General features: G+C 38.4%; 2 protein-coding genes across 2 annotated transcripts; both read left to right on the top strand.

Moving 5' to 3' along the window:
- Positions 1 to 8043: 8043 nt before the first annotated feature.
- LOC128862399 (nedd8-activating enzyme E1 regulatory subunit) lies at positions 8044 to 10170 on the top strand. The gene is made up of 6 exons (XM_054100982.1): positions 8044 to 8338; positions 8397 to 8769; positions 8880 to 9015; positions 9068 to 9532; positions 9595 to 9843; positions 9918 to 10170. The coding sequence occupies exons 1-6, from the start codon at positions 8106 to 8108 to the stop codon at positions 10028 to 10030; spliced, it is 1569 nt and encodes a 522-aa protein (XP_053956957.1). The 5' UTR covers positions 8044 to 8105; the 3' UTR covers positions 10031 to 10170.
- A 901-nt stretch (positions 10171 to 11071) lies between these two features.
- LOC128862398 (zinc finger protein 391) lies at positions 11072 to 13699 on the top strand. The gene is made up of 3 exons (XM_054100981.1): positions 11072 to 12130; positions 12199 to 12759; positions 12818 to 13699. The coding sequence occupies exons 1-3, from the start codon at positions 11447 to 11449 to the stop codon at positions 13154 to 13156; spliced, it is 1584 nt and encodes a 527-aa protein (XP_053956956.1). The 5' UTR covers positions 11072 to 11446; the 3' UTR covers positions 13157 to 13699.
- The last annotated feature ends 1349 nt before the right edge of the window (positions 13700 to 15048 follow it).

Genomic DNA, 15048 nt, shown 5'->3' with positions numbered 1-15048 from the left:
GCTTCGTATACATTCGTGCGACCAGTGTGCTAATCTCCAAAATTTAGAGTTGCCGCTCACTCAAATATTTAGAATTACGGAGCGATATGGCAGCACATTAACATTGGTGAGCACGATCAGCTTTTATTACAGTTGAGAAATCTCTAAGCTCCAATGCGGTAGTATATATTAAAAATGTTATATCATATATTAAAAAAAATAAATAAATGAGAAGTTAATGAAATATTAACTTGAAATAAATTTTACATGCTCTTTATTTTCATATCGCATGTGTATACATAGGTAGGGTGGTTGTCATAAAGACACACTTAGACCTTCGCAGGTCCATTGTATACATATGCTCATGTTAAATGAAATTTTTCATTTTTTTCGCTGTATTTAACTAAATAATTATAAAAAGAATTAACAAATAATATAACAGATAGCTAAGAATTTTTGTTATCCTAATATTCAGTTTCAACTTTCCTTTCCGTGAAAATATGCTACCTTACTTGAAGCGTAAGTGGGCATGTGTTAAACTAATATGTCTTTAAATTTCCAACATACTTTAAAAGTCTACTCTACTTATGTATATATAATATACATAATTTTTAGTTCAAATTTCAGTTGTTTTCTACAGCCAAGAATTCAAGTAACATAACACATGCTTGCGGAAAAGGCGAGGCTTAACCAAGTTATTCTGATAATTGAATGTTTGCTTAAAAAATAATGTGTGGCAATGTGTGTAACACTAAAGCACAGATGAATCAATGCAATTAAAAATATGCACCGAAGGTGTTAATGCAAGGTTACACAAAATGCTACATTTCAGCATTTGATCAGAAACTGAACATTTAATCAAATAAGTAATGTAAACGATTTAAAATGAGATTTCTTCAAAAAATACCTTGTTTCAAAAAGAAAATGATTAAGCAAAATATTATCGTTATCTCTTGTATCCAAATAATAGTGTGAAAAAGTGTTTTATACTACGTTCACATATAAGTAGAATATCCACTTTTTCCTGCTTAACTTCCAATCTCTAAGTAAGCCGGATTACCCATACAAAATTTCTCTCCCGAAATCTGAGATTGTAAAATAGTTCTATATTATTACTATACCTTTTTACATACAACCCTGTGTTTTCTGTGTTATAGACAATAGGTCTGTTCATGAAGCAAATATTTTATTTTTTTGATTTTTCCTGCAAACGATTTAATGAGTTGTTTGTAAAACTTGCAAATTATTAGTGCCCATTTACACAGGGAAACATTTGAAAGGGAAGCATCTCGTTCGTAGGAGAAGGATAGTCACGGAAGAGAGAAGGGAATTTGTCTCCCGTACTGGCGAACCGCTCCGTGCTTCTTATTCGTATTTCCAATCTTAAAGCAATTTTTTACAGTTGCTTCATTTGTGGGAGAAAGTTCTGAGTTATGCGTTGGTTTTCAATCAAATGGAAGATATCAATGATGACAAACATCCGAACGCTGCTTGGAAAATGTAGGACTATTTTTGCTAGTAAAGTATGTATAATTTAAAAAAGTTATGGAACATGTTTATATTGAACTCTAATTTTTCCCCCATTTCTAGATACTCAAGCTAATTTTAAGTAAATTATTTATATACGACGTAGTTTTAATTTAATTTTTATTTATTCAAGTACAAAAATTTATATACCATATATTATTATTATTATTATTAGAAGGCCATTGCGCACTGCGACCAGAGTTGATCTATTGTGCAAGACCTATTTTTGTAACCCTAGAGTTTAAGGCTTTTTATAAATTTTAGCACTATTGTGGGTTTGTTGTTCCAAAGATTACATGGAGATACTACGATACCACCAAGGTGGTGAAGTCTTTGTCTGCCCAGCGCAGGACATTCACAAAGCACATGTTCTGAGCTTTCTATATCCATTTCGCAAAAGCGGCAGACATTGGTCTCTGATAGACCAATGTTATTTAAATGATACCTCAGGCTGCAGTGACCTGTGAGGTATCCTGTTAAAAGACGCAGATCTACTCTGTTTAGTGAGAGTAGCTTGTCTGATATTCCTTTGTTGGGACTAAGAAATTGTTTGGCTTGACGCTGACCGGCACAATTTAGCCAGTGTGCAGCAAATTTCCTTTCTTCCCATTTCCTGAGGAATTCATTAATGTGGCTTTTCGTGAGTCCACAGAAAGGCTCAGGACCAGTAAGTTGCATATTTGCTCCTTGTTTTGCGAGGTCGTCAGCCATTTCATTCCCCTCATGCCCTTCATGTCCCGGAATCCAGACTACATTTACTGTGTTGAGGTTTCCTAACATGTTGAGAAGGTTTAGGCAATCATTTACCAATTTAGAGGTGATAGTTGTTGATAGAAGGGCTTTTAGAGCCGCTTGACTATCTGAGAGTATGTAGATGTGAGTACCTCTCATTTTCCTGCGAAGGCATTCTCTCACACATATTTCAATGGCATGTATTTCTGCCTGGAAAATTGTTGGGTAGAGTCCCATCGGAATCGATTTTTTAAATTTAGGCCCATTGATTCCTGCCCCTGTTCTACCATCTTCCAGCTTGGACCCATCAGTGAACCATAATTGAGATCCAGGCTTGAAATTGATAGAATTAGTTCTCCAAGTTGTTCGTTCATTAATAATAATTCGGAAGTTTCTGTAGAGAATGGGTTTGGGAGATATTGTATCCACCCTGTGTAGTATAGGAGTGTGTAGAAAGTCTTCTAAGATCTTTAGATGTCCTCTCATATCTCCACTTTTAAGATCGGCGTTGCCTTTTAGTCTTAAGGCACTCAATCTTGCTTCTTTTTCAATTAAGATGGGAAGCGGTGGTATACCTAGGAGCACGCCCAAAGCTTCAGTTGGGCATGTTTTCATTGCTCCTGTTATACCGATGCAGATGAGGCGGTACAATTTGTTAAGATCGCTTGCCGCCTTTCGTTGCTTAACTTTGGGCCACCATGCTATGGAAGCATAAGTGACTATAGGCTTAACAACAGTAGTGAATGTCCAGTAGGTCATTCTGGGGCTGAGCCCCCATGTTTTACCAAAAAGCCTTGTGCAGGCATAGAATGCCCTTGTGGCTTTTACAGTAACTTTCTCAAGATGCGAGTTCCAGGTAAGCGCTTTGTCAAGGTTGATACCAAGGTAGTTCGCCTCTGTGGAGAGTTGTAGAGTCGATCCATTCAGGACAGGACATTTGATGTTGATATTCCTTTTCCTGGTGAACGGCACTAGCGCAGTTTTAGATGGGTTGATAGAGAGCCCTTTGTCAGTGCACCATTTGTTTATTATGTTAAGGGCTTGTTGCATGCGGTTAGAGATGGTCTCTTCATGCCAGCCCATTATATATACTACCAGGTCATCAGCATAGCCCTGGGTGTGGAATCCTAGGTTGTTCAGTTTGTGGAGAAGTTCATCTATTACTAGTGTCCACAGAAGAGGAGAGAGTACTCCCCCTTGCGGGCAACCTCTTGTGGCCTTGATAGACTTTACTCTTCCTCCTAATTCTGTACTGATCGTTCTGGATTTCAGCATCGATATAGTCCATCGTCTGATGGGTTTAGGTACGTCCTTTTGAGATAGGGCATTGTTGATTGCCTCATAGGACGTATTATCGAAAGCTCCTGTTATGTCAATAAAAGCGCAAAGTGCGATTTGTTTTGACTCAATAGCTTTTTCAATAATGGTTACCAGACTGTGTATTGCAGTCTCAGTAGATTTACCTTGTTGGTAGGCAAATTGAAGTTGGTGCAGTGGGAAATTAACCAAGTTATTCTCCCGTATGTGCTGATCCAATATTTTTTCCATTGTTTTTAGGAAAAATGAGCTAAGGCTAATCGGTCTGTATGACTTAGGCAATTGTTCGGGTTTTTTCCCTACCTTTGGAATGAATACGACCTTTACCTCAGCCCATTTCGTAGGAATATAACCTAGCAATAGGCTTGCTTTATATAGTCTGGACAAAGTAGGGACAATGTATTGGCTTCCCTTTTGCAGAAGGCAAGGGAATATCCCATCAGGTCCAGGAGATTTGTATGGGCTAAATGTAGATATAGCCCATTGTACCCGATTTTCATGGAATAGCTTATTTGCCAGCTTTAGGTCCTCCCTGCCAGCATAAGTGGTAGGTTCTACCAACATTGTGGACTCATGTAAAGCATGGCATCCCGGGAAATGGGTGTCCAGTAGAAGTTGGCTAGTTTCTTCTGGGTTTTTAGTGTAGCTACCATCTGGCTTTTTCAGGGTACATATGCCGTTTGAGTGATCCTTTGATAAGGCTTTCTGGAGGCGGATAGCATTAGGAAGATTTGAAATCTTATCACAGTGATCCCTCCAGGAAGCTCTCTTAGATTTCCTCAATTCTTTGTTGAAGTTGGTTAGAGCTCTTGAGTAGGAGACCCAGTCCCCTGTTTGTTTAGCTCTATTCCATAATACTCTGGTTTCATGGCGTAGTCTTGAAAGCGTACTATTCCACCAGGGGACATCCCTTCGTGGTTTTTTCACTTTTTCCTGACAGCTCTCATGAAATGCAGACGTAATGTTTGAGTGGAGTTCATTTGCCTCCATCTCAAGCTCAGATTTAAGCACCAGGTGATGCTTAGAGTAGTTAGCACTTTGTTCCAAGTTAAAGTGAAAGACATTCCAATTTATATTCCTTGGATTTCTGTAAATTGTTATGTGCGGTAAGGTAGCACCTAAGTCAAACCTGATAAGACTGTGGTCCGACATTGATGCTTCCCCGGACACATGCCAATTTGAGACTTCTGATAGTACATTTGGACTGCATAGGGTAAGATCAAGTACTTCCTCCCTTATTGCATTCCTAAATGTTGGTTCATTGCCTCGGTTTACTATTGATACATTATATCTAAGTAAGAATTCAAGAAGGCACTCACCTCTCGCATTGATGTTTGTGCTGCCCCATATCGTATGATGGGCATTCGCATCGCATCCTATTATCCAGCGTAGGTGGTTCTCCTTGCAGTAGTTGACTAGGGCTACAAGTTCCCTTGTTGGAGCAGTTTCCTCATCTCCTGGAAGGTAGGCAGAGGCAATGATTACCTCGTGCTCGCCTTTGTCTGTTGGCACCTTGGTCCAGATCGCAACGAGATCGGTGGTAGTGAACTGCGAAATGGGAATGAAAGTTAAATTATTGCTAATTAAGATTGCCGCTCTAGGGCGATCATTGTTGGCATAGATTAACTTACCATTAACATCTTGGAGTCCCTCAATGACTCTGTCACGTACCCACGGTTCTTGGATTAGAGCTATATCCAAGTTTTGTTTGTTAAACCTCCTTGCTAGTTCAGCCGAGGCAGCCTTTGCATGGTGGAGGTTTAATTGAAGGCATCCGAGTTGCCTTCTATTGTTGCTTAGGATAGCGTGTGGCATTATCGCCTCTGTTTATTGGCACTGGCTGCCTTTCTCTTGCCTCTGTTGCTACCCAGCAAGGCCGCTTCCTCAGCAGAGTGACGCTCGCCTTTTTTGGTCCTCTTTGGACCATTATTTTTCTTGTCGGCACGAAGCGGGGGTCGCATTCTTATGCCTTCCTCTACCCTTTGAGCACTTGACATTGGTGCAGGCTTGGTGGCGTGTGGCGCATCTTTAGAGCAACATGGCTGCTCATCAGTTTGCGTTACGCTCACTGCGGTTGCTGCGATCGCCGATGCCGAAGTGCAGGGTTGTTCCTCGGTCCGCTGCAATGCGGGAGGCTTGGGCGCTTCTGGTTCAGCATCCTTCTCCGTGGTTTTGGCCTTAGTTCTAAGTTGAACTGTGCTAAACCCATAGTTCAACCAGTAGTGATGTTTTTTGATCACAATGGCGGAGATGGGGTCGATTGCGATGGTTAGCTCCGTCACCTTACCCTTTTGTACTCTACGTAGTACCCGCCATTCCTGAACGTTCAGGCCAGAGTTTTGCCCATCCAGGAGGTTGAGGATGTCCTCTGTGGATGTGCTGTCCAGTTCTGGAAAGTGGCATGTGAAGATCAAAGGCCTTGGTATGTCCTCTTCTAAAACGATCTTAATTTGCGCATCTTTCCATGGTTCAAGTTTAGGCATTGCTGCCTTTAACCAGTCGGTTGTTTCATCGTTGCCACATGAGACAACTATGTATCCTGCGCGGAAGGTGCAGCTGTTAAAGATTGGCTTGGCACCACCAGTCTGCTTTTTCCTTATGCTGTCCAGGATAGCGTGTTGAATGGCCTTTAGTTTATCCGTAGGCCATATCGTTGCCGGATAATCAGGTGGTATGATACCCAGCTTGGTGCTACATGCAGCATCTTTGTAGGACATTTTAGCCGTCCCTTCTTTCACCTCCAGGTTAGGCACTGCTGCCTTTGCCCTTTCGGCTTCTGATGGGTCAGTTGTCCTTTCCACTAAGTTAGCTCTTTTGGGAGATCTTTGCTTAGGGGTGGTGCTGCTGGAGCGCTGACGCTTTAAGTTCATTGGCTGCTGTGCTAGTTGTCGCGCTTCTTCAATGGAGTGACCTTTACCCAGGTGGTACCTGAGTCGCTTTCTGGCGGCACCGCTGAGCCGCAGCTTCACTTCCATTTCCGCTCCATTCTTAGCCGAACTTGTGTTTTTTGAGGGAGAAGTTAAGAGTTTCTCCTCTTCCTCTGGTGATAAAGCGGAAGTTTTCCCGATGGGCCCTAGGTCCATTTCGTCGACTTCCATCTCTAATTGCGCTATGGCAGAGGTCGGGCATTCGCTGCCTTTTGTTGCCTGCGGCAGTTGTTGTTGTTCGACAGTAGCTGCCGAAAGGTCACTGCTGACCTGGTTTGTAGAAGGCATTGTTGCCTTTTCTTTGTTTTCGTTTTTATCGTTAGTTTCAGACATAAGTGAATCCCACGAGTAAAGGGGAATGGAGGTCGAGCCGCAACAGTGCCCCGGTGTTGCGGTAAGGCTAATTACAACCAGAGGGCGCCCGGTATCTGGAGGTCACCGTTAAAAGACACACTGACGTAGTGCCATTCATCACTTAGGCACGGTACGAATAACACCTGTGATTACGGGTTTTTTCGAGTTTGCCTCTCTAGATCCGCCATTTTCGGTCGAAAGCAGGGGCACCTCGTGCAGGAGTGGAATATTACCACAATGGTCGGTCTTTAGGCTTTAGGCAGTTCCTGCCAGTCGCCTCTGTGTGCCCTACCTCTATAATAGAACCAAAACACACTTAACCCCCAATATATATATGTAAATAAAAAAAACAACAAATTAATTTTTATTTAAATAGTTTGCATTATTCATTGAAATATTTAAGAAACTGTTGACGAACGTTCTCCGCTTTACATGTTAGCAGGTTGTAGAATATATCCGAACCAGAAGATGCTAAAGTATTAAATGTCAAAATGTTGCCGAAAACAATTTTGCCCGTGTGACCGCGAATAACACATTAAAAGAGAATTTTATAGTGTCTCCCTTACTGGTTTGCGTTCATGCACTTTTTTTGATATTTTTCTTTTTCAGAGCGGATTATCGGAAATTAAGGTACTGGTAAGTTACTGTATAATTTTTACATGAACAGACTTAATTATTTTTACGAATGTAAAGAGAAACGTCAATGTAAAAACCAAATAAAATGGATGACGGCAAAGAAAAAAGGTTTGCAGACAAAATTCTAATAAAATTTTTGTTAGGTATTGTGAACTATGCATTCATAAAACAGAAAAAAACGTGTGTCATAAAGGCTTTGCCCTCTTATTACTTATTATAAAATGTAATATCGAATTTCGAATGCGTATTGTTCGTTTACGGATTTCCTCCAACTGTTTATTACTAGAAGCCAATTGCGCAATTAAATAAGCTATTCCCTCTCCTTGTCTCTTCTTCAAGAAAAACCTTTGAAAGCAGTATTGACAGCTCCATTCCCTTTTGGAGAATCTTCCATATGCGAACGGGTAGATTAATTTCGTGGATTTATTGGTAGTTAATGCATATGTGAACGTATTATTAGTGCTTCTTTATGATGTAATCACCGCGGTAATAAATAAAATCTGGCAGTCCTCCACGATAGAAAATTTTCTGGTAACTACGCAGGTAAAGCAACAACAAATGACGTTTTTATTTAGCAGAAATCAGCTGGTTTTTTGTTAGGGTTCATCAGAGCGAGTGCATCGAGCAGTAAAAATGTCATCGCCGGCGCCAAAATCTCCAGAGCAATCGGACAAAAGTAGGAAATATGACCGACAGATCCGTTTATGGGGAGAGCACGGACAAAATTTGCTCGAGAGTTCTACAATTTGTTTGCTTAATGCAACAGCTCTAGGTTGCGAAGTTCTGAAAAGTCTGGTTCTACCCGGTATTGGAGGTTTTACCATCGTCGATGGCAGCGTTGTGACCGAGGATGATTTAGGAATAAAGTATGCCAAATAGAGGATTTGTCATGTTAGAATTTAAATAATATGTTTGTAAATATAGCTTCTTTTTGGATGCCTCGTTTCTTGGGCAGTCTAAGGCTGGAGCGTGTATGCAATTACTTCAAGAACTAAACACTGATGTCAACGGCGACTTTGTTGATGAAAGCGTTGACTGGATATTATCAAATCGACCGGCATATTTCGACACGTTCGATGTTGTAATTGCTTCAAATCTAAATGAAAAAGCTTTATTGGGATTATCCGAACGTCTGTGGGAAGCAAACATTCCATTTATTTATTGTCGGTCGTTGGGGTTTTTTGGTTCTATACGCTTACAAATAAGGGAACATTGTGTTATTGAGTCTCATCCCGATAACCAACAATATGACCTCCGCCTAGAAAAACCGTTCCCTGCATTGCAGAATCATTTTGAGGTAATTTCCATTGAATTTTGTTACAGTATCGATCTTTAGTGATATTTTGAAAATGGATTTTACTCAAATCCATGTAATTAACTTGTGAAAATTTGTTCCGTTCTTTTTAGAGCACAGAAGTTACAAGCAAAGTTCCATGGTTGTTAGTGCTTAACAAATTTCTACAAACATGGAAGGAGAGAAGTGGTGGGCATGCTCCAACCAATTATAAGCAAAAAACTCAACTGCGAGAAATGATTCGCTCTGGTGAAATATGTTTCCTTTTTAAGTTGTACTTGTTAAAAATTTTAAATTTTAGCCATGACTGCAGACGAAGAAAACTACGAAGAAGCCATAAAGGCAGTAAATACTGCTATGGGCGGCGGTACTGTGCCTCTTTCGATCAAAGCGATTTTTGAGGATAACGCTTGCACGAATCTTAATAAGCAGAGTGACTCCTTTTGGATCATAGCCAAAGCCTTGAAAGAATTCGTAGAAAACGATAATAACGGCTTATTGCCATTGCCTGGAGTACTGCCAGATATGACAGCTGATACTGAATCATATATAACTTTACAGAACATTTATCGGCAACAAGCATTACATGATGCGGACAACGTCTATCGTAAATGTCAAAAATATTTAAAAGAACTCGGACTGCCTGAAGATACAATTTGCGAGAAAACGGTACGCCTGGTTTGTCGTGAAGCGGCTGGATTGGCTGTTATACGTGGTACTAAAATTTCCGATGAGAACGCCAAAAGTAACAATTTACTTTCGATTGGTAATAATAAATACGTAAATTTTTATTTTTACGATTTAGGAATAATCAATAACTATTTTTAGTGGACGATTTAGAGATTCAAGACACACTTTCCGAACATTATGTGGCTTTGCGTGCCTATGAGCGTTTTCTATCTGAATGTGGCAATGTGCCCGGTGAATGTTATGTCGAGAACGATGTGAAGGAGTTTAAAACGGTTGCTAGTAAAATGCTGTCCGATTGGAGTGTTCATGCATCCATTAGTGATGATTTGATACATGAAATTTGTCGTTTTGGTGGCTCGGAGATTCACTCAATATCGGCATTTATTGGTAAATAGCTAGTTGTTTACTTATATAAATAATTTAAATTGCAGTAAATAATAGTGTTTATATATTTCCTTCAGGCGGATGTGTGGCCCAGGAGGTGATAAAAATAGTGACCAAGCAATACAAACCTATCGACAACACGTTCTTATACAACGGTATCACTTCCGAAACGGCAACTCTTAAACTATAATTATTTAAAATGCTTCGTCAAACATTTTAACCGAAATAATTCCGATGAGTTATAAGCCATTCATATAGCAAAATTTTTGGCTTTACGTAAATACATAAAAAAATTTACATAAATTACTATAACAAATTAATAATAACAAATATTTAGAGATTTATATTTTGTAAATGCAAGATAGGATAAGTATATTGGAGAACTTATTAATCAGGATGTGTTCGGATGATGCTAGTGAGTGACGTTACCTGTCTTAAAATGAATCTGGCCGTTCAAGTTGCGACTGCCATGGGAGAGTTCTAATTAATTTCCTAAACATAGGTAGAATCTACTCTGCACTTGTGTGTAAATAATTAGAAATTTGGTATCTATATACCAACCAGCAGCCAAAAATAAAAGTTATTTCGTATTTATAAATAGAAAAGGTTGTCCGTATTCTGAAGTTTAACGAAAAAGGTGTTTCATAGTAGTTATTTGCTAAAAAATATGTTTTCCACTGTCGATAAGAGTTATTTCCCAACAATATAATTTTACATTGCTTCACAGCAGTTATTTCACCACGTTTATTTTTTATGTTGTGTAATAACTAATATGTAAGAGAAATATCACCGCCAAGAAAAAAAAAATCAAAAATCAACGTGATCTTTGACCCACTAGAAATTTGCACGACGTTATTATACCAAAATTCCATGAGCTATAAAACTCTACCCGAATTTTATATTAAGACTGTGGGCAAAAGGGGAAGCGAACGAGATTTTGCCGATTTTTTTAAATTTTGTACAAAGTTTGAAACTTTGAGTTATATGGATTTTGTTGTAGTATGAACTTAATTTTTGTAATAGAATAATTGAATTACAAATTAAAATTAATTTATTAAAATAAATAAGTAAATTGACAAAAGTTGTCAATGTGTGGCGTAAACTTTCTTTTGACGCTGACAGTGCCCATTTAATTTATTGTCGCAATATTGCTCTTGTCATTTAGCCAAGTCATGAACCTGAAAAATCGGTGCCCGGTGCTCTCGTGCTTTGTTTCTTATCAGCTGATTTATAAAACTTAAGTGGCTTCAGGTAAACAAAATATGCATTGATGTGCATATACTTTTTGTATATATTAGAGTCCTTTCCAAATTTATATGGTGTTTTAAAAACTAAAAAAATATTTTAAACGCAAATGTAAAACAACCAGGTAGGCATATGCAAATATTGGCTATTGTTTGCACTATGCTAGTGAAATAAACATTTTAAGCAGAAGCAGATAATTATGATTTGAGAAATAGAAGCCTTGCCGTTGGAGTATTGATCTCAATGCTAGCTCTATTAATCACTCGCAGATTCATACAGCTTATGCTTTTTATTGAAGACCAACCACCGCATTCATTTACACAGTTTGAATTCGCCCAGTAACACTTCATGTGAATAGAATATGGATGCGTCCAATTGGGATCCTACGATTTTTTGTCGGGCGTGTGCCAAGGAATTAAACCTACTTAAAAATGACGAAACAGTTCACTGTGTGTACATCTTTGATTCATCGGATTTTGCGCAGAAACTTAGCGCTTGCATCTCAATAGAAGTGTCTGCAACGGATAAATACTCAAAATATTTGTGTATAGGTTGTTCCCAGAAAGTCAATGATTTCTTTCAGTTCCGAGAAATGTGTAAACAATCAATTCGACGTTTTGAGGAACTGCAACAGGTTCAGAATCCCTGGAATTTTGATGATGAAATTCCCATACCTGTTTCGGATGAGCAGACTAGTGAGATTCTAAAGGTAGACGAAACAAATTCTTTGGAAGATGATCATGGACAATTTGAGCGGCAGACAAAAATTTTAAAATTGGAAAAAAGCAAAGTGAAAAAGTATACGAAGGAAATAAAGGAGAAAAGCCGAACATTTACGCTAGAGGATGCTGACTGCGAATCGGAGACTTCTGACCAGTTAGAGAAAAAAATGAATACACAAAAAGCGGAATTTTCCAATGAAGATGCCTTGGACTTTGATGTAGCTATGATTAGCAACAATGCATCACAAAATGAAGACAACAATGCTGATCAGACGAATGTTGTCACCAAATGTAAATATGAAATGAAGACGAATTCCAATGCAGTAAGATTTAATTTGTTTTATATTTAAAAACTGTAGTTTAATTACAATCCTATTTTTTTATTTTTAAGACACCGTCAACTCTATCAAAAATTGCTTCCGAAACAAAGAAATGCACCATTTACCGGTGTGTTATTTGTCCGGCACGTTTTATCGCCGAACACCGCCTTATTGCTCACAAGCGCGAACATGAAGGCCTTATTCCGTATCCTTGTCCGCGCGAAGGATGCAGTAAATCGTTCAATCATTGGAACAGTCTTTCTAGACATCTAAGTCAGCACGACGGGAGGAGTTTTCAATATGAATGCGACCAAGATGGTTGTGGCAAAGTGTATAAGTATAAACCAACACTAGTGATGCATAAGCGAAAATGTCATAAATTGGGACCTGAGCTGAAATCTCATATCTGTGAGATTTGTGGGAAAGTTTTTAAATCCACGGCAATACTTAATGATCATCGTTACACCCACAAGGATAAATCTGAGCGTCCGCATGCATGCAACCAACCAAATTGCGTGCGTCGATTTTCCAATAAAGAAAAATTGAAAGTTCATCTAATGCGGCATGCTGGCATTAAAAACTATGTGTGTCCACACTGTGGTTTGCGTAAAACGACAATGAACGAACTGAAGGTATTATCATGTAATAAATTCGAAAATACTTATAATGAATCACTGTTTCATATTACAGGTGCATATTAACTATCACACACTGGAACGCACCTGGCCATGTCGCTTTTGTACACAAGTCTGCAATAGTTCCGGCAATCTAAGAACTCATGTGCGCACAGTGCATGAGCGGGCCAAAGATTATGCTTGCCGTCATTGCGATCGTACATTCGCCAAACCGGACACGCGCAAGTATCATGAAATGACACACACAGGCGAGAAACCAAACGAATGCCCGGATTGTGGTAAGCGTTTCATACAACCAGCGGCATTACGTACACATAGGAAAATTCATCAGCGACAGCATGGACGTATTGAAACAGCAAACAAATCGAATTTGTTGACTTCGAATATGGCCTAAAATTGGCCAAAAATAATTGGTATCGATTAATATTACAAAAACGGAATGGAAATATTGAAATATTTTTCTCTTATTTTCATAATTTTTTAATTATTATTAATTTTCGGTTATTATTTATTTTTAATTATTATTTATTTTTAATTATTATTTATTTTTATTATTTTTTATTTTTAATTATTATTATTTTTTAATTTATTTATTAATGAAATGAACAGAATTTTTTCTGACTGCAGAACAAAATTTTCTCAAGAAAAATAATAATAATAATAGGCTAAGGACTGTTCCAGGAAACAGGGAAGAGCCCAAATCAGCAACATCGTGTAACTCAGTTAGAACTTAAAAGGAGCAAATTTGATATATGTATTGTTGTTTAGAAAACCAGCATAAAATAATACAAATTATGGAACGAATATGGAATATTTGGTATTATGGCGCTCATTCAATGGAGAATATTGTGAATTTCGTCTGCTTGGGTGAATCAAAATAGATTATTTCTGCCACCTGATACGATATTTAAAGATAAAAATAAAGAAAAGAAAACGAGTTGTTGTAAAATTTATGAAAATGAGTACCCCGGCATTGTGGTTTGACAATGATGACCATAAGAGATTAGTGAAACTGGCCAGAAGTTGGAAACGGTTGAAGAAGCCTCCAACCCCTTCTAAAAGGTTCCTACCGAGGAGTGTAGCCTTAATAAAATATAATAGATACATATAGTACATCTATCAGAAGTGCTAGATTTTTTGGAATGCGTTACCTGCCAAAGATGCATACAATTTATCAATACAGAGCCTGAACTGTAATAACAAAAAGCAAATGCATAATTTCAGGAATAATTGGCCATGTTGAAATTGTCGCTTGTTGATGTAGCAGTATACTTAACCTTGTCAGTGTTATGTAATGGGTGATTTTTAAGAGCTATAGGAAAGTTTTTCAAAAAAAACACACGTAAAATTCAGAAAAATGCATGAAATTTTTATTTAAATCGATAGTACAGTCCATATAATTTAATGTTTGAAGATTATTCCAAGCAAATGTTGACCGCGACTGCGCTTCAAATGGTCCATTCGCTTAGTCCAATTTTGGCATACTCCAATGTTTCCGGTATCTTACATATATGTAAATGCTTTAATGTTGTCTTCCAATGCGTTAATTGAAGCAGGCTTGTCTGAATAGACATGAGCTTTAACATAGCCCCACAAAAAATAATCTAAAGGCGTTATATCGCACGATCTGGGTGGCCAATTGACAGGTCCCGAACGTGAAATAAAATATTCACCGAACTCGCCTCTCAACAAGTCCATTGTTACGCGTACTGAGTCGTACTGAGTGGCATGTGGCACCGTCTTGCTGAAACCACATGTCATGCAAGTCAACCTCTTGCATTTTGGGGGGGAAAAAGTTGGATATCATTTCACGGTAGTGCTCACCATTCACAGTTACGTTACGATTCGCAGCATCTTTGAAGAAGTACGGTCCAATGATACCTCCAGCCCATAAACCGCACCAAACTGTGACCTTTTCTGGGCACATTGGTAGCTCTTGCAATTCTTCTGGCTGATATTCGCTCCAAAATCGACAATTCTGCTTATTTACGTACCCATTGATCCAAAAATTAGCTCCGTCGCTGAACACAATTTTTCGATAAAAAATTGGATCTTAAACTTTCTTAACAGAACACGCATTTTTATAATAAAATTCAATTTGCAAGCGTTGTTCGTTTGTAAGACGATTCATGGTTAAATTATAGACCAAACTGAATATGTTTGACAGTGAAACAAGTAATGGATGTATGCAAATCTCTAATATAGGGTATATTCAGAAACGCATTATAATGCGCAGCGTACTTTTGCAGTGTTGGCAATGCGTTCAGAAATGCAAATATGGCAGTA

Source organism: Anastrepha ludens, chromosome 4 (genome assembly GCF_028408465.1).
Source record: "Anastrepha ludens isolate Willacy chromosome 4, idAnaLude1.1, whole genome shotgun sequence".
Lineage (NCBI taxonomy): Eukaryota > Metazoa > Arthropoda > Insecta > Diptera > Tephritidae > Anastrepha > Anastrepha ludens.
This window is presented reverse-complemented; position numbering and strand designations above follow the sequence as displayed.

Excerpts from the sequence above, each read along its gene's own strand:
- LOC128862399 (XM_054100982.1), top strand. The coding sequence starts at position 8,106 with ATGTCATCGCCGGCGCCAAAATCTCCAGAGCAATCGGACAAAAGTAGG. Across the intron at positions 9,016-9,067 it reads GCGAGAAATGATTCGCTCTG|CCATGACTGCAGACGAAGAA; the intron begins GTGAAATATGTT and ends TTTAAATTTTAG. Across the intron at positions 9,844-9,917 it reads CTCAATATCGGCATTTATTG|GCGGATGTGTGGCCCAGGAG; the intron begins GTAAATAGCTAG and ends TATTTCCTTCAG.
- LOC128862398 (XM_054100981.1), top strand. The coding sequence starts at position 11,447 with ATGGATGCGTCCAATTGGGATCCTACGATTTTTTGTCGGGCGTGTGCC. Across the intron at positions 12,131-12,198 it reads TGAAGACGAATTCCAATGCA|ACACCGTCAACTCTATCAAA; the intron begins GTAAGATTTAAT and ends TTTATTTTTAAG. Across the intron at positions 12,760-12,817 it reads CGACAATGAACGAACTGAAG|GTGCATATTAACTATCACAC; the intron begins GTATTATCATGT and ends TTCATATTACAG.